This window comes from Salvelinus namaycush, chromosome 36 (genome assembly GCF_016432855.1).
Source record: "Salvelinus namaycush isolate Seneca chromosome 36, SaNama_1.0, whole genome shotgun sequence".
In the NCBI taxonomy this organism is placed as follows: domain Eukaryota; kingdom Metazoa; phylum Chordata; class Actinopteri; order Salmoniformes; family Salmonidae; genus Salvelinus; species Salvelinus namaycush.
The window spans coordinates 20,390,388-20,406,940 of NC_052342.1; the positions used below are offsets into that span (position 1 = coordinate 20,390,388).

Sequence of the window (16,553 nt, forward strand, 5' to 3'; positions counted from 1 at the left end):
TCCAACAGACACTGGGAGACAAATTCACCTTTCAGCAGGAAAATAACCTAAAACACAAGGCCAAATATACACTGGAGGTGCTTACCAAGACAACATTGAATGTTCCTGAGTGGCCTAGTTACAGTTTTAACTTAAATCGTTTTGAAAAACTATGGCAAGACCTGAAAATGACTGTCTAGCAATGATCAACAACCAACTTGACAGCTTGAAGAATTTAAAACATATATTGTACAATCCAGGTGTGCAAAGCTTTTGGACTTACCCAAGACTAACATGTATTGACTTAGGGTTTTGAATACTTATGTAACTGAGATATTTCTCTATTTCATTTTCAATACATTTTCAAAAAATGTCTAAACATGTTTTCACTTTGTCATTATAGGGTATTGTGTGTAGATGGGTGAGAAAATATATTTAATCCATTTTGAATTCAGGCTGTAACATAACAAAATGTGGAATAAGTCAGGGGGTATGAATACTTTCTGAAGGCACTGTACATGATAATTACTAACTTTATTTTTTCCTAAGAACATTTTTCTTTTACTAAAGACAATTAAGATGTATGAAAACTGCCATCATTTAACCAACAAATGTAGCCTAAAACAAATGTCATGACCTACAATGCATGCTGGAGGAACTCATTCCGATAGTAATTTACAAATATATTGACAGATATACTGATAACAATAATGATGATCATGAAACTACTTTAAATACCAAGATAACAAGTAATATTTAACTATGTTTTAGTTTCAAAAACACTTAACCCAAGGCAGGGCAGGGGACCAGTATCTGAGAATGCAACAGAAGCTGCTATATTTAATGTGCGTCTACCTCTGATTTAAACTGCTCCAGGCTAACCCCTGTTACATACAGGACGTAGGCCTCCAGGCGGAGGCCCCAGGTAGCCTATAACTCAACGCAACCACACAACTTCTTTAGTAGATTTGGTTGCGTAAAAAACCTGTTGACTGTGATTTCTGCATGGCCTGGTACCCCAACATTGACCCGTTGGATTACAGTAATCTGGAGTGATCTATAAAATCCATATCCACTAGGAGTTGAATCAGACACACAAACAGACTACGTGGCAATTCGGATACACATTTAGCTGTAAGATTACATTTATGTAACGGTTAAATATAGATTTCAAGTGGACGCTTGTGTATCATTACCTGTAACGTTTTGGTATGCCGTCTGACTTTTGGGGGGTAAACGCCTATCCATTGTAGGCCTAAACTTTAAAACAGTAGCCTATTCTGTAGTCATACAATATGAATTCAATATTTATCCAAATATGTGTCATTGGTGAAAGAAAAAGAAAATTGTATGGTGTTGTCTGACAAATAAGATTGGGACCTTAAATGCCATGTGGCAGAAAAACATGGTAAGGAAAATGTATTGCTTTAGGCCTACAACTTTTCTTTCTATAGTTATACCGATGGTATGCGAAGAGGGATTTTCTCTGAGCTATAAGTAGAAACGTCAACAGATGTGTGAAATGTGTAACCATACGGAGGAAACGACGTATTGACATATGGCTGTTTAGATGACTGGCAAGAGACTGAAGCGTTCAGTTCAATTCTATTTGAATTCAATACAAATGTATTTATCACCTCAGGGGCAACTAAGAAAGGAGAGTCAGTTTACAGTATCAAGTCCACACCATATTCCACATAAAAATACAGTATACAACGGACATCAATCATTATATGACTGAAACAATTATGGCCCCATGAGTAGTCGTTGGTGTCTGTCAGTGTGATGTACTGTATATTGGAGGTTTAGTTGTCAAAAGATATTTGTATTGAAGTGAGAAAAACCATATGATTGGCCAACACAGTCTCACATTCAATTCGCGCATATATGTACAAAATGTATTTCAGCAGATTTCGTGCGTTTTTGTGCATTTTTGGGGTGGTTCAATTCGTGCGAAAATACACGAATTTCTGTGCTACTTAATTCGTGCGAAAATACACGAATTTCTGTGCTACTTAATTCGTGCGAAAAGACACGAATTTAACCAGTAGGCGACACACAAGCCTTTGCAACAACCATATAGACGCGATAATTTATATTTCATTTTTGTTCTTCTTAATGGCTAATTCAACGTCATGAATATACAGAAATGTTGTCTTTGTTTAACCATGTTTTAAAATGTGTCGTTGTATGCCTATATGTACTGTTTTAGACTTGCTGAACAGAATTTTTGAGAAAAGACGCACATTTACCTGCGACTTAATTCGTGGGAAATATTGTTTTATTAATGCCAATGCTGTTTTCTGTGCTTGATTTCGCTTAATACTTTGGATACTGGTGCACTTGTAATCAGAACGCCTTTTTGTCATGTAGGCAACCATACACGATTTTCTTCATAACCCATTTCATATTTCGTGGAGCCTAAATTACACCATTTTCTTCATAATGCATGTATTACATGTTAATGTAAAATAATGAATTATGTTGGCTTACACTTATGGACTTTCCAAGGCCTTTCCATACCTTAAGGGAACATTTTAGCACTCGCCATATGGTTAGTGAGAAACGCCACATTGCAAATGTAAGGTTCCTTACTAGACGTCCTGCAACGTTTCTAAAATTCGCGGACGGCGTCGGGCTGTGAGCGGGGGAGAGATCTTTCAGGAAGTCATCAAACTAAATCTCTCGGACGTTCGGTTTCCGTTTTATAAAAATAACACATTTTGGTCATTTTTCCGCAGTCTAGGAAATTCCCACCAGAGGGAAAATAAATAATATTGCAAATGCACAAGCACATTGCAAATGCATGTGGCCTTTTCTCCTAAACGGAAAATATTTCGAAGACGTAATGGACAGTTGGCCCCGAACAAGATGGCGTCGAGGCCTCAACGCTTTTTGAGTTATGGCCATTTTTCTGGGATTAAAGGTCAAAAACGTAAAGTAGGGTGCTAATTTGACCGCTTCACGTCAAAGTACATAAGCATACGGTGTCAGGAAAAAAGAACCAGCCATTTATCTATCGTAATTTAAGAGAAATCGTACATTGACAAATTGGTCATGTTCACAAAAAGGAGTTAAAAAAAAAAAAGTTACAGATCCAGTTGCAGTGTGTTCAGACGAACATTTTTTAAGTGGGTCTCGAAGCTCTGCCACTGCATCGCAGTGCTAGCTGCGCCACCAGAGTCTCTGGGTTCGCGCCCAGGCTCTGCCGCAGCCGGCCGCGACCGGGAGGTCCGTTGGCCTAGCGTCGTCCGGGTTAGGGAGGGTTTGGCCGGTAGGGATATCCTTGTCTCATCGCGCTCCAGCGACTCCTGTGGCGGGCCGGGGGCAGTGCGCGCTAGCCAAGGGGGCCATGTGCACGGTGTTTCCTCCGACACATTGGTGCGGCTGGCTTCCGGGTTGGAGGCGCGCTGTGTTAAGAAGCAGTGCGGCTTGGTTGGGTTGTGCTTCGGAGGACGCGTGGCTTTCGACCTTCGTCTCTCCTGAGCCCATACGGGAGTTGTAGCGATGAGACAAGATAGTAATTACTAGCGATTGGATACCACGAAGAAAAGGGGATAAAAGGATGGAGTGAAAAAGTACGGTGCTTAAAGACACACAAAGCCTGCAATGGCATTGCCATTATCTCCAGGCCGTGCCGAGTTCAACGAGATGCCCCGCTTGACCGTAGCTAGCTCGGTCTGAGTGCAGCGACAGGGACAAGAAGAAGGACCCAAATGACCCTTTGACCTCAATTTCATATTTTTTGTTGCTTTTGGGAGACAGAGAGAGAACCGTTAAGGTTAGAAGCACAATTTGACCTCAGGAACGTTCCTAAGGTCCTCCCGATCTGTGCAAGCCTAACATTGACCGTGTGGCATTAACCCTTAATAGTTAAAAGAAGGTGTTTACATCAAACAGTTTACAATGACATGTCTCCCCATAGGAATACATTGCCTGCTCCCCTAAATTCAACCTGAAGCCTATGTGGGTTAATAATGCCTTATGAACCTGTCTTCGATGACAATCCATCAGGCCACTATGAGGTCTACCTGTGTCGATTCTAAGCTTCCTGGAGCAACCGGAAGTGGTTAAATCACCCTAAAAGTGTTTGCCATACCCAACCTGCAGTTTGAGAGAAATAGTGCATTCAACCCTATGTAAATCGGTGAGTTCTTAACGTATAGACTTAAAACTCAGGATTCTGTAAAAGCCCACTCCAATGAGGATATGTGTTTACTTTCAGCTTCCTGTGCCAACCGGAAGTGCCATAATTGGTGTCAAAAGGGCTGTTTCGAAGGGTTAAAAAAGTCAAATCTTTCCAAAACTTAATATATGTGAATAGGCAACCCTCATGAACTGTAAATCAGTCATTCATCCCATCAGATTTCAAGGAAAAATTTACACACCCACACAGAAAGGATGGAGTGACACACTGAGGGGCTTAGAGGCAGACAGTGCCTGCAATAGTTACTTTTGTTTGAACTTTTAAAGAACCGTCAGACCTAGAGTTCTGAAACTTTACAAACCTGTTCTAGAGCTCAGGTCGATTAAGCACGGTGAGTTATGTGGCTCTAGAAGGTTCTCGGACCGATAAAAAGCCTCGGTGCATTTGCATTGACTTCAATTCATTTTGAGCATTACAAAATTGTGACATTTAGAAAAGTCCCAGAGTTGCAAGACTAGGTGCATTGAAACCGGCTCGGCCCATAGAGACGGACCCCGACATTTCTGTCCGATAGCTCATTCAAGGACCCCGTAGCAAGGCATGGAAAAAAGTGGAATTTCAGCACCAATTAAGGTTTTGCTCGGGCACCGAATGACCTATCGAGCCGAAACTTGGGATTCGAGGTCGCCTCACATAGGGCTAAACATAATGTGAAAACTGGACCCGCAGCTAGAACATAACTACGTATTATTTGTTTTATTATGGTTTAAATGGAAGGCGCTGTGAATTTTGGGCCTGCTCTGAAATATGTGATAGTTGGCTTCTAAACGAGTTGGAAAAAGTGAGTTTGGAGTCAGATGGTATCAGTTTGGTGTCTGAAAATATCTAATTGGCTGATGGACACTGACTTGCTAGTTGACTTTTGTGCATTTGCAATATGTTTCAACAGTGAAAAACCACCAAAATAGCATTCTGAAATCACCACTAAAAATGACATCACCATAGCCGTGCCGAGTTCAACGAGATGCCCCGCTTGACCGTAGCTTGCTCGGTCTGAGCGCAGCGACAGTGACAAGAAGATGACCCTTGACCTACATTTCAAGTCTTTTGCTTTTGGGAGACAGAGAGAGAACTGTTAAGGTTTAGAAGCACAATTTGACCTCAGGAACGTTCCTAAGGTCTCTGTGCAAGCCTAACATTGACCGTGTGGCATTAACCCTTAACAGTTAAAAGAAGGTGTTTACATCAAACAGTTTACAATGACATCTCACCCCATAGGAACACATTGCCTGCACCCCTAAATTCAACCTGAAGCCTATGTGGGTTATGAATGTCTTATGAACCTGTCTTCAATGACAATCCATCAAGCCACTATGAGGTCTACCTGTGTTGATTCTAAGCTTCCTGGAGCAACCGGAAGTGATAAAATCACCCTAAAAGTGTTTTGCCATACCCAACCAGCAGTTTGTGATATATAGTGCATTCAACCCTGTGTAAATCAGTCAGTTCTTAACGTATAGACTTAAAACTCAGGATTCTGTAAAAGCATACCCCGATCAGGATATGTATTTACTTATAGCTTCCTGTGCCAACCGGAAGTGCCTTAAAATGGGGTCATAGGTGCTGTTTCGAAGGTTTAAAAAAGTCAGATCTTTCCAAAACTTTAAATGTGTGAATCGGTCAACCCTCATGAACTGTAAATCAGTAATTTCGCTAAACAGATGTCAAAGAAAAGCTCTCTCACACACACACACACACACACACACACACACACACACACACACACACACACACACACACACACAGCAAGGATGGAGTGAAAAAGTATGGTGCTTAAAGACACACAGAGCCTTAAATGCTTTTAGGGGGGATCCAGACTTCCATACCCGCTCTGGGAGCGCTATACTACCGCCCCAAATCAATGGGTGCTGGCCTGAGTGATTTATGGAGGTTTTCAAAAAATATTCTGTTTTTTCTTCTGGAAAATATTTTATGTTTTTTCTTCTCGAGTCAATGGCCTGAGTGATTTATGGAGGTTTTCAAAAAATATTCTAAGTCCAAACTTTTCATGCACCTGGTATTTTTTTGGGGTTACCAGGCGTCATTTTTCAAAACGGTTGAAATTGCTTTTAGGGGGCATCCAGAGTGTCACATGACCGGATGAGGTAACTATTCTTGTTCTTCTTGTAACTTTCCGGTAGGCTAGAAGCTTTCCGGTGTTTAGCTGCTCGACACAGGTCGACGCAGGTATTGCACTTGATTTATCGTTATCGTAATCGTAGGTGCAGCCAAGTGGAAATACGAAAGCTTTCTAGCTATTTCGCACTGACGGTAATTTGAACACAAGAACGTTTCTAGTGAAAAGGTGCTTACACTCAGAGCCATGTATTTACACTCAGCCACCCTAGCCTTATTACGGGTTAACGTTTTGGTAATTTTGGTTGGCCAACAAAATGTAAGACTACAATGACTGCATACGTTTCCCCAAATGTTATATGAAAAAAAAATGTTTTGTTATTGATGGACAATGGCAAGGCTGCCATTGTATTTTCAGTTACATTCTGTTCAATAAAAATGGTTTACACGTTTATTTTTTAAGAAATACATGGAACTACAACCGAATAAAACACCATTAACCATCATGCATTGCTTACATTCATTCTATCCTGAAAAGTCTGTTCAGAAAAATCGAAAACAGTACATATAGGCATAAAACCACAATGTTTTAATAGGGATTAAATAAAGACAATATATATATAACCTCTTATGGTTAAATGGTTAAAAAAAGACAAAATATCTATATATTCATAACGTAAAATAAATAAATACAGGCGATCGCGTCTATGGTTGTTGCAACGGCTTGTGTGTCGCCTACTGGTTAAATTCGTGTCTTTTCGCACGAATTAAGTAGCACAGAAATTCGTGTATTTTCGCACGAATTAAGTAGCACAGAAATTCGTGTATTTTCAAACGAATTGAACCACCCCAAAAATGCACAAAAACGCACGAAATCTGATGAAATACATTTTGTACATATATGCGCGAATTGAATGTGAGGCTGGGCTGGATTGGCATAGTGTATATTATGATACTGATTACTATTTCAATTTTGATCGATAATATTATTGATGTAAACACGTGATGAAGTTTGAATAGTTGAACAGTTCAACCAGTGTGATGATGCCATGAATGACGTTAGGCCTATATGGGGTGTGGGAAAGTATAGGCCTATTAAAACGGCAAAACATTTTAAGTGTGTGTGTGGGTTGGTGGGTGGGTGTGTGTGTGTGTGTGGGTTGGAGGGTGGGTGTGGTCATCCTCACACACACAGAGCTGTTGTGGCAATCAGTCCTCTCTTATCTTACTGCTGAGTGTGGGATTTGATTGACAGGTACATTCAACGCATTCACAGATTACAACATCTGAAACGAATAATCAGCTATTTAATAATTATTACCTTCCTACATTGCGAAACTGTAATTATGTAATCCCATTCATTCCAAATGTGGATGTTTTGTGCCTTGTAAATGGGTATAGGCCTACAACAGACAACCACCTGCGGTTGTTCCCAGTTACAATTCGCAACAGCCACAATTGGGCTATACTGCGCAGTCACAACAACGGTAGGCATGTAATGAACTCAAAATAAGTGAAAGCTTTAGTTGAGAACATACAACAATAGAACCCATTGCTATTAAATGTGAATTTGCGCAAAGCAGCCCAAGTGTTGTTCATATCTTCGTCAATATTAGGCCTAATGGACCGATGGAACAAGGCTAAATCATTTAGCACAGTTCATGCGTTTCTGAAGAACTGTGAATATATACATTTGAGAAAAAACTAGGCATTTCAACTTTGACTGAATTTCAACTTTTCCAAGTAAGACTATGTTGCAAATATATCAAACTAGGAACGCTCGAGGACAAACTTTTGCATCTCTAGTTGAAAAAAGCCTATTTACCATCAAAGGTCTTCTGCATGAGTTGTGCAAAATGCATTGTACTATCAACTATAATAAGCGTATTTTTTGTTGTTGCAATAGGCCAAGATCTATAGTGAACTCCAAAATGTAACCTAGGCTAATGAGTGGTTGCAGTGCACTTCGGGTTTATCATTGAAGTTTTAGCTATAGGCAATTTTTGGGGGGCAATTTTTTTTTTTTACACATCTGCTACTCGCTGTTTATTATGTATGCATAGTCACTTTACCCTTACCTACATATACAAATTACCTCGACTAAACTGTACCCCCGCACATTGACTCGGTACAGACCCCTGTATATAGCCTCGTTATTGTTATGTAATCTTATATTGTTACCTTTTATTACATTTTTTACTTTAGTTTATTTAGCAAATATTTTCTTAACTCTATTTCTTGAACTGCATTGTTGGTTAAGGGCTTGTAAATAAGTGTTTCACTGTAAGGTCTACACCTGTTGTATTCGGCGCATGTGACAAATACAATTTGATTTGATTTAGACTATGTGCATTTAACGCAAATGTGGTCTTTAAACGTTCTCTAAACTTCTCTCAACTCTAAACATCCTCTCTTTTCTTTAATGTTTTCGTGAGATGCTATTACGGCTTTGTACAAGGGAATTTCATGATTTACCTCTAAAAAAGATCATGGCAAAATAGCCTACTGTGGTTACTGAGCTTATTGCATCCATTGCTTATTCCAGGCTTCGAGTAGCCAGTTTATTTTCGATAGCGTTGAAATAATTTATAATATCCTATAGGTATGCATAGTATATGCACACGTCTATTATTCAGTTTAAACTAGTTGGGGGGGGAAAATCTATAGTGTCTTAAACTTAGAAATTAGAATAAAAAACAAGGGTTCCTTGGACCATATACTACATATACCGATCTGAGTCTGTTCACCAATCAAAGACTAGCCTGAGCAAACCGGATATTACGTTACTAGTGACAGCCACTTTAGTGCACCCTGTCATTACAATATTGTCCATATACGACTGTAAAACCGGCAAGACAAAAAAACTACAGCCACCAATATTATCTAAAAAATCATACAATAGTTATACACAAGAATGGCATGGCCATTATATGGTTCGTTTTACCTTATGTGAACATTTCCCCCATTTGAACACCCCCTCCTCAACGTTTTCTACACAGACATTATTGCGATCTCCAAATGCAGAAGACCCCGAGCAGACCACCAACAATCCAACAGCCGTGACCATGCCACCACGGCGCCGCCGAAACCAGCAAGTAAAACGGGGGTAAAGTAACTGATTTCAAGCCCATGCTCTGGGGTGCATGGTTGGAGAAAAAGTTTCCTTTCTTGGATGCAGAGTGAACTGACTGGCTTTGCAGAGACTAAGATAGACCATGCTGGTGGTTACACGATTGTCTTTCAGTTAATTTTTACGTGGGTGAACAAGTATAGCACCTCCCAGTTTCTTTGGTCATAGATCTGGTCTCCTCTTGTAGGCTACACTCATTGTATACGTACAACATGCATTTTGGGTTTAGCGCGGTCCTATAGCTGAGGAGGCTCCTTATCTGGCTTGTCCACAGGGCCCCCTCCTTCTCACCACATCCACCATCTCTCTTCTCTACTTCGGGCCGCAGGATAGTGCTGAAACATGCCGAGACACTTGCAGGGCAGCTCGTGTCTGTCGCAGGTCCACGAGGCTGGTTCTGGTTTGTAGCCTAGCTGGATCTACTTTGTGGTGTGGTCTCCCCCACCATATCTGAATACAACTATTGCAAAGGAGGAAAACAAGTTAAAGAATAGCAATAACTGCCCAATAACGAGGTGAAGAATACAGGAGATCTATACACCAATATTGGAATCGATGTTCGATCAAGCTACGACTATGGGCGATGGGATCGCTGAGGATCGCAACCACAACCACCACCACCACCGTGGATCCAACTCTCTGTACGGTAACCGGATGGACAAATGCCATACCGAACTTGGGAGCAGGTCGCCGGTGCAGAGTACAACCGATACCGCGGGTACATCGGCGTCTACCCCCACCTCCTCCAGTGAAGACGGACATGATAAACTGGACCCAGTGGACCCAGACTACTGCCAGAGGATTTTAGTTCGAGGTTAGTAACATATTCTCTTTTTTGTTGTTGTTGAGAAAATGTACATCTAGAATGATGAATTGCAGAAAGAGAGCACAGATTGTCTGCAAAAGTTACTGCACAAAACCAGAGGTTCACAATTATTAAGATTTGAGAATGTTCATTAAATTAACTTATTACTAGGCTATTATTTTTTTAAAGGATACATTTACATCTATACCACTATTGCAATTATCTAATATTACCCTACTTCGATACCAACTACTACTACACTGCTACTACTATACTACTTTTACACTTACAAATAAACCAATAGTTGAAGTGATTTATTGTAAATAAAATCTGAAGGTATTCTCATATTCAGATGAAGATTTAATACTATATATGTCCAATATAATTCAACATTAAAATATAGCCATATATTCTGACAACAGGTTAGATTTTTTTTTTAACTGTTCAACTATTCAAACTTCATCACATGTATTTACATCAATACTATTATCAATCCCAATTTATATAATAATAATCAGTATCATAATATACATTATATGATCACATAATAATAGCAGTACTTGCTTTGTACTATATGAGCCAACAAATGATTCAGTAATCATTGGCAAACAAAATACTTTTAAAACACAAACCACCATGTGTATGTCTTAGTGTGTGTTTACTCGTGGTCATGTTGTTGCCTTTGTTTGAGTTAAGGTATTGTTATCAAAAACGGGATAAGAAATCATCTAAATTGTCCACGCCCTCTTTGTTTAAAAGAAAGGGGACCACCTTTCTAGGTCTACGTCACCTCTGCATGGAATTCTCCAAAATATGTAGACTCACTAAATAGACCCCAGGAAGAGTTTCTGCTGCTTCAGCAATAGCTGATGGGGATTCTAATAAAATACTAAAAACTAAATAGTTATTTTTAAGAATGAATCAAATGTATTTCTGTGGATCTTAAGGCCTACAACCTATTTTAAAACGTGTTGACAGGGAAACAAAATATTTAACATTTTAGTCATTAAATAGACTCTTTTATCCAAAGCAACTTACTGGAGCAATTAGGGTTAAGTGCCTTGCTCAATGGCACATCGACAGATCTTATGATTGTATGCAGCCATGATGGCAATAGTGTTTCAATAGTTTGTAGTAAATTATGACAATAAACATCCTCCTCAGCAAAATTCCCGTCTCAAAGCACAACAAACACACAGCCATGCATCTTTCAGAATTTAAAAATATATATTAACTGCAAATCTATAAGGAAAGTATTGGTTTTTCATATTTTGTGTATACCAGTTACCTTCCAAATGTTTATGTTTAAAACGTTAGAATAGTTTCAGGAGTGTGCATTGTTAAAACATGGCACATTGTTAAAAGTGTGACCAAAATTATATAAAATGCTATACTTACTTGTCTTATAGTCGATAGTAATTAGGCTATGTGACTGACTAACTTAGAATTAAATGAATTGAATATGCATCTCTATAGTTTTGTTTAGTGCTTATATGTCTTTGCACTGCTTTGCAGGGCTGTAAAATGTATTTTGATGTCAACAAACCCCAAATAATACAGGTAGCAAAAAAACATGTTTGGGAAGACTATTCTTATCAACAGTTTTAAAATGTTTTTATTTTTTATTTTTAATAATAGTCATAGTGAACAGCAAATACATTTTATTTAAGCTTATGCTATTCATCATTTTCAAGTTGACCCTTAATTTCAAAAATATAATATCCATATCCCTTACCGGGATAGTTTTCACACCAATGTGGGATGCATATCAGGCTAACATGACATGTCGGCACTGACAATATCAATATCACAACATCACAAAATAAAGTTAAACTTTCCCCCCTTTGTGCGCACAATTTGATTTTCACCAAATGTGCAACTGGCCCATTCATTTGAACAATGATGATCATACACATTGCCCACTGGAAAGTTCTACATAATTTAGTTAAATGCTCATGCCCAGGCCTTGAAACGGTGTCTTGGTGGGTACTGAATCTGAATAGAAAGCCGGTAACTGTAGCAGGCAACGACCTCCGCGGTAGACCGAGCTTGATTAGATGTGGTGAGGGCGAGCTGAGCGCTGAATCCAAGCTAAATCCGCAGTCCCCGGTGTCACTATATGTTTTTAAAGCTGACGATTGAATGCGCTGGATACCTCGTGAGAACCCGGGGTCAGCGAAAGGTCAGCATGTCTGACCTGCGACGTCCGGATGCGCGTGCAAACTGTTTTCGAGGCCCTGCTGTAACGTTTAACATTGAGATGATTTTAATCTAGCGTGTTAGGAATTAATGGATGATGTATTAGTTGGAAATCAGAAATTTTAGAATGAATCTCTGCATGTCGCTCTGGCTAACACCATGCTTGCATGCCATGGCAGATGGGCTATGGTGCCGGAGACTATGCTGCATAGATGCTATTTCCAGTGTAGGCAACACATATGGAGTCACTGATGGTAGTCTACGTCATACATAAAAATAAATATCTATAAAATGTGCAATCTATAGGCAGTAGTCAATGGTGCAACCATATAAGTAGCCTCAAAATATATATACCACTCACGTGACTGCAATGACAAAGGAAACAGATAGTAGACCTAATGGTGGTCACGAGGCAGTAGGCCCAGCGCCATGTATTTAGATTATAGGCCTATGTTCCATTCTGTCAAGGAATTCTGAATTCTGAAGCTTCTAGAATTTGATGGACGTTTTGCTGGGGAATTGATATGGATTTAGGCGCAACATTATACGACAGAAATGCTATAGGGTTATACCTCATTTGACAGTTGTATTTTATTGAGGGAACCAGCTGGGTTATGTTTCAGATGTATATATCACTTAGGCGGGCCTATCTATTGTAAAGACTATATTATTTCGAAATACTGGAAATTGTTTAACTTCCGATTTCGGTGAGGGATTTAGAAAACATTTGGTTGATATATTTTATTCTCATATTTAGTTTGATTAGTCAATTTTTTTGGACAGTGGACCTACATTATTTCATTGTTTTCAGTCAAAACACGTCCCTCTTTCTAGCCTACTTGAGGAGCGTTTCGTTGTTTTAACCATGTCTAGTATTGGCTGACTGATTAGTATTAAAGACATCTCTTGTTTAGGGCGGGTTGTAGGCTATGCATGGGACCACTGTGACTACGTAAGACGTGTTAAAATTTTTGTTTAAAAATATTTTTTTTTCTATTCCTTCTACATTAACAGTCAGTTTGGACTTATAGCAACTTTAAACTTGTCAAGATAATGTTGCACAATTAGTTTTGCACTCAACAGTTATTTGGTATTGGATTAATAGCATATTCCCCATAGCAAGACTTGGCATATTACCTAATTTGATATAAAAACACGCATGTCCTGATGTTGTATGTATTGAACCAAACAATTTAATATTGTCCCATAAATTGCTATATTAAACGTATATTGATGCATCAACTAGCCTATGTTACGCTAGGCTACATTCTCCAGGGTTCTAGGACGCATGGCAAATGCAAAAGTACAATTGAAATAGAACTCTGAAAACATGGTCTCCAAACATTCGCTCTCGCTGAGGCAGACAGTGCACGTAATATTTAGTTAAATTAGGTATAATTTAGTAATGTGATAGGGATGTTTCTTTCAGCTCTCATTTTCCGGCCTTCTGGCTATTACTTTTTGGGAATATTCCCCAAACATATTGCAGTGCAACAAAGGTATTCAGATTTTTTACATTTGTATTATTTGACCCTACTTCCAGTTCCATGAGAGAGCCTAATGTAGCCTACGCTCAGTTGGAAGTATGGGAAACTATTCTAAGGCATCAGAACCTTAACATAACGGCTAGACCTATTATCTGGTGCATTGAGTTGTATTTACGGATATTGCCATTCTTACAATATATACTATTTTACGCCCTTTCTGTATTTCTTTCCCTAGTAACTTGACTAGCTTACAGTATAATTCCCAAGCATGCAAACTACACGTCAATTTCCTCATACTGAAAATAATGGTCACTTCAAGGTTATTCTAAAATAGCGTGGGCCCTACCTATATGAAAGCGCACATTTGTGCCATAAAGGAGCACGATGTTTAACTATATTTTCCTGGTCTGTCCAAAAAATGATGACATTGGTACTACAGTATATGCAATTGTAATGTTAAGCATTGTGACATTTGTAATTGTGACATTTCACACTGTCCGGCTGCAATATCCACAGATGCTAAGGGTACCATCCGGGAGATCGTGTTGCCAAAGGGTCTCGACCTCGACAGGCCAAAACGCACGCGGACCTCCTTCACCGCAGAGCAGCTCTACCGTCTCGAGCTCGAGTTCCAGCGCTGCCAGTATGTAGTCGGCCGAGAGCGCACTGAGCTGGCGAGGCAGCTGAACCTGTCTGAGACACAGGTAAGAAACAGACATCATTTGACAGAGTATTTCCTCAGTTGTGGTGAGTTATGGATAATAGATTGATATCCTGTTGTACCAATGAAGACAAATAGTAAGTACCTCCAGGAGTCCCAATTTGTATAGGCCTAAATATTCAAATAATAGATTAGATTTATTTTACCCAGTTTGAGTTTCATGTTTAAATAGTTTCTTTACCAGTTTAAAGAACATGTTTTTTGTTATCCCTGTGGTGGTGTGCTTATTGGTTTGATAAAGGTAACTTATTAGGCTGAGGTTATATCATACATTATAACTAATCGCTGTGCAGTGCAGTCACATCCAACTGGACACAAACATGTTGAATCAACGTTGTTTTAATGTAATGTGTTAACATATTGTGAAGTGGAATCTTCGTGGAAAATGCATTGGAGTTGAAAAAAGTAATCAACGAACAGTTTTTTAGGGTAAAATTTCAACCACAGGATTTTGTCATCATGGTAACCAAGTTGTAACATACAACGTTGTAAAACATATGTTTGAATTTGTACTTTTAAACCAATATCATATCTTGGCGTATTCGAAGGAAGAAAAACAATAGACTGGGCAGCACCTCCTACTGGAGAATTGATCTATCTACAGCTACCCTTTGGTGTCTCATCCAGGGTTTTTAACCAAGCCCCACTATGATATTTGTCACTGACTATTACCAATGTGCTGTCATGAGAATGATTGTTAAAAGATCTCCACTTAAAAACGAAATGGAGTCACGGTTGCTATCGAAGTTATTCCAAAGGGTAGGTTTAACAGAGCAAATGAAATTTGACCATACTTTAAATCAACCCATAATTCAACTAAGAATAGACAATACAATAGGCCTTGGGTTTCAAGCTCTGGTTGATTTAAAATGTAATGATATTTAGTGATATTGGTGCGGCAGGTAAGGTAAAAATATGTCGTTCTGCCTCTGAACAAGGCAGTTAACTCACTGTTCCTAGGCCGACATTATAAATAAGAATTTGTTCTTAACCTACTTGCCTAGTTATATAATATAGAATTTTTCGGTTTTCAGCGCAACAAAATATCAACATTTGAACGAGATATTTAAAGTTTGAAGGAGATATTTAAAGTTTGATTTGATTTAGTTCTACTTTGTTTTTTGGTAGCGATGTGTTTCCAACATATCAATTATTAATTTGTAGACTGGAATTAAGCTCGAATTAAAAATCAGTGGCAAATGTTGATATTTGGTTGCGTTGTCAACCAAAAACTATTCAATATTACTTTTGCAATAGAGTAAATAGCCCAAAATTAAGGTTATTTAATAAACTAATGTAACATTCAACCTTAAAATGAGTAACACATCCATGTCCACATTTTGAGGTTACTGTAACTACACATGTCTTATTATGTAATCATATAAAGCGTGCATGTTCAGGATAGCATGCATAGGTCATCGCAGGTCTGTGGAGAGATCTTCAAAATTGCTGTAATAATCTGAGGCATGTACTTTTTAACGTAATCTCAACTGCAATCCAGGTAATTTGGCGCTGTTATTAGATGAAGCAGAGTGATAACACATGCATCTGTTGTATAAATAAAATATCTGACTTGGTATTCCCATTTGAACTTTGCTGTGCCTTTAAATGGTTGAAAGCGCATTGATAGACATTTGGGTGACAACTAAACCAAAAATTCAGACATAGTTTTTTCCACTGGAATTTGGTTGTGCTTTTAGAATTTAGATGGTAGAATTGGCTTTTAGTGATAGCACATAGGACATTCTACTAACGTTTGGCTGTTACTTTGAGTGGGTGAATATAGGTGGTAATCTCATTGATCAACTTCTCAAACAAATATTGCGCTATTATCCAAGTTGGAATGACGTGGTGTGCTCAGTGGGATTCTATTGTATAATGTCTCTGAATTAATTTATACCTAACTTTTGTCATGTAGACTAGATGTGTCCACTGAGGAGAAGCACGAG

At 38.8% G+C, this 16,553-nt stretch overlaps 1 protein-coding gene across 1 annotated transcript in view; it reads left to right on the top strand.

The window, feature by feature from the left end:
* The first annotated feature begins 9,947 nt into the window (after positions 1-9,947).
* Positions 9,948-16,553, top strand: part of LOC120030151 (ventral anterior homeobox 2-like) — a 33,711-nt gene continuing 27,105 nt past the window's right edge. The window contains exons 1-2 of the mRNA XM_038975480.1: positions 9,948-10,206; positions 14,400-14,587. Coding sequence (XP_038831408.1) covers positions 9,948-10,206; positions 14,400-14,587 — 447 coding nt within the window. The remainder of the gene's footprint in view (positions 10,207-14,399; positions 14,588-16,553) is intronic.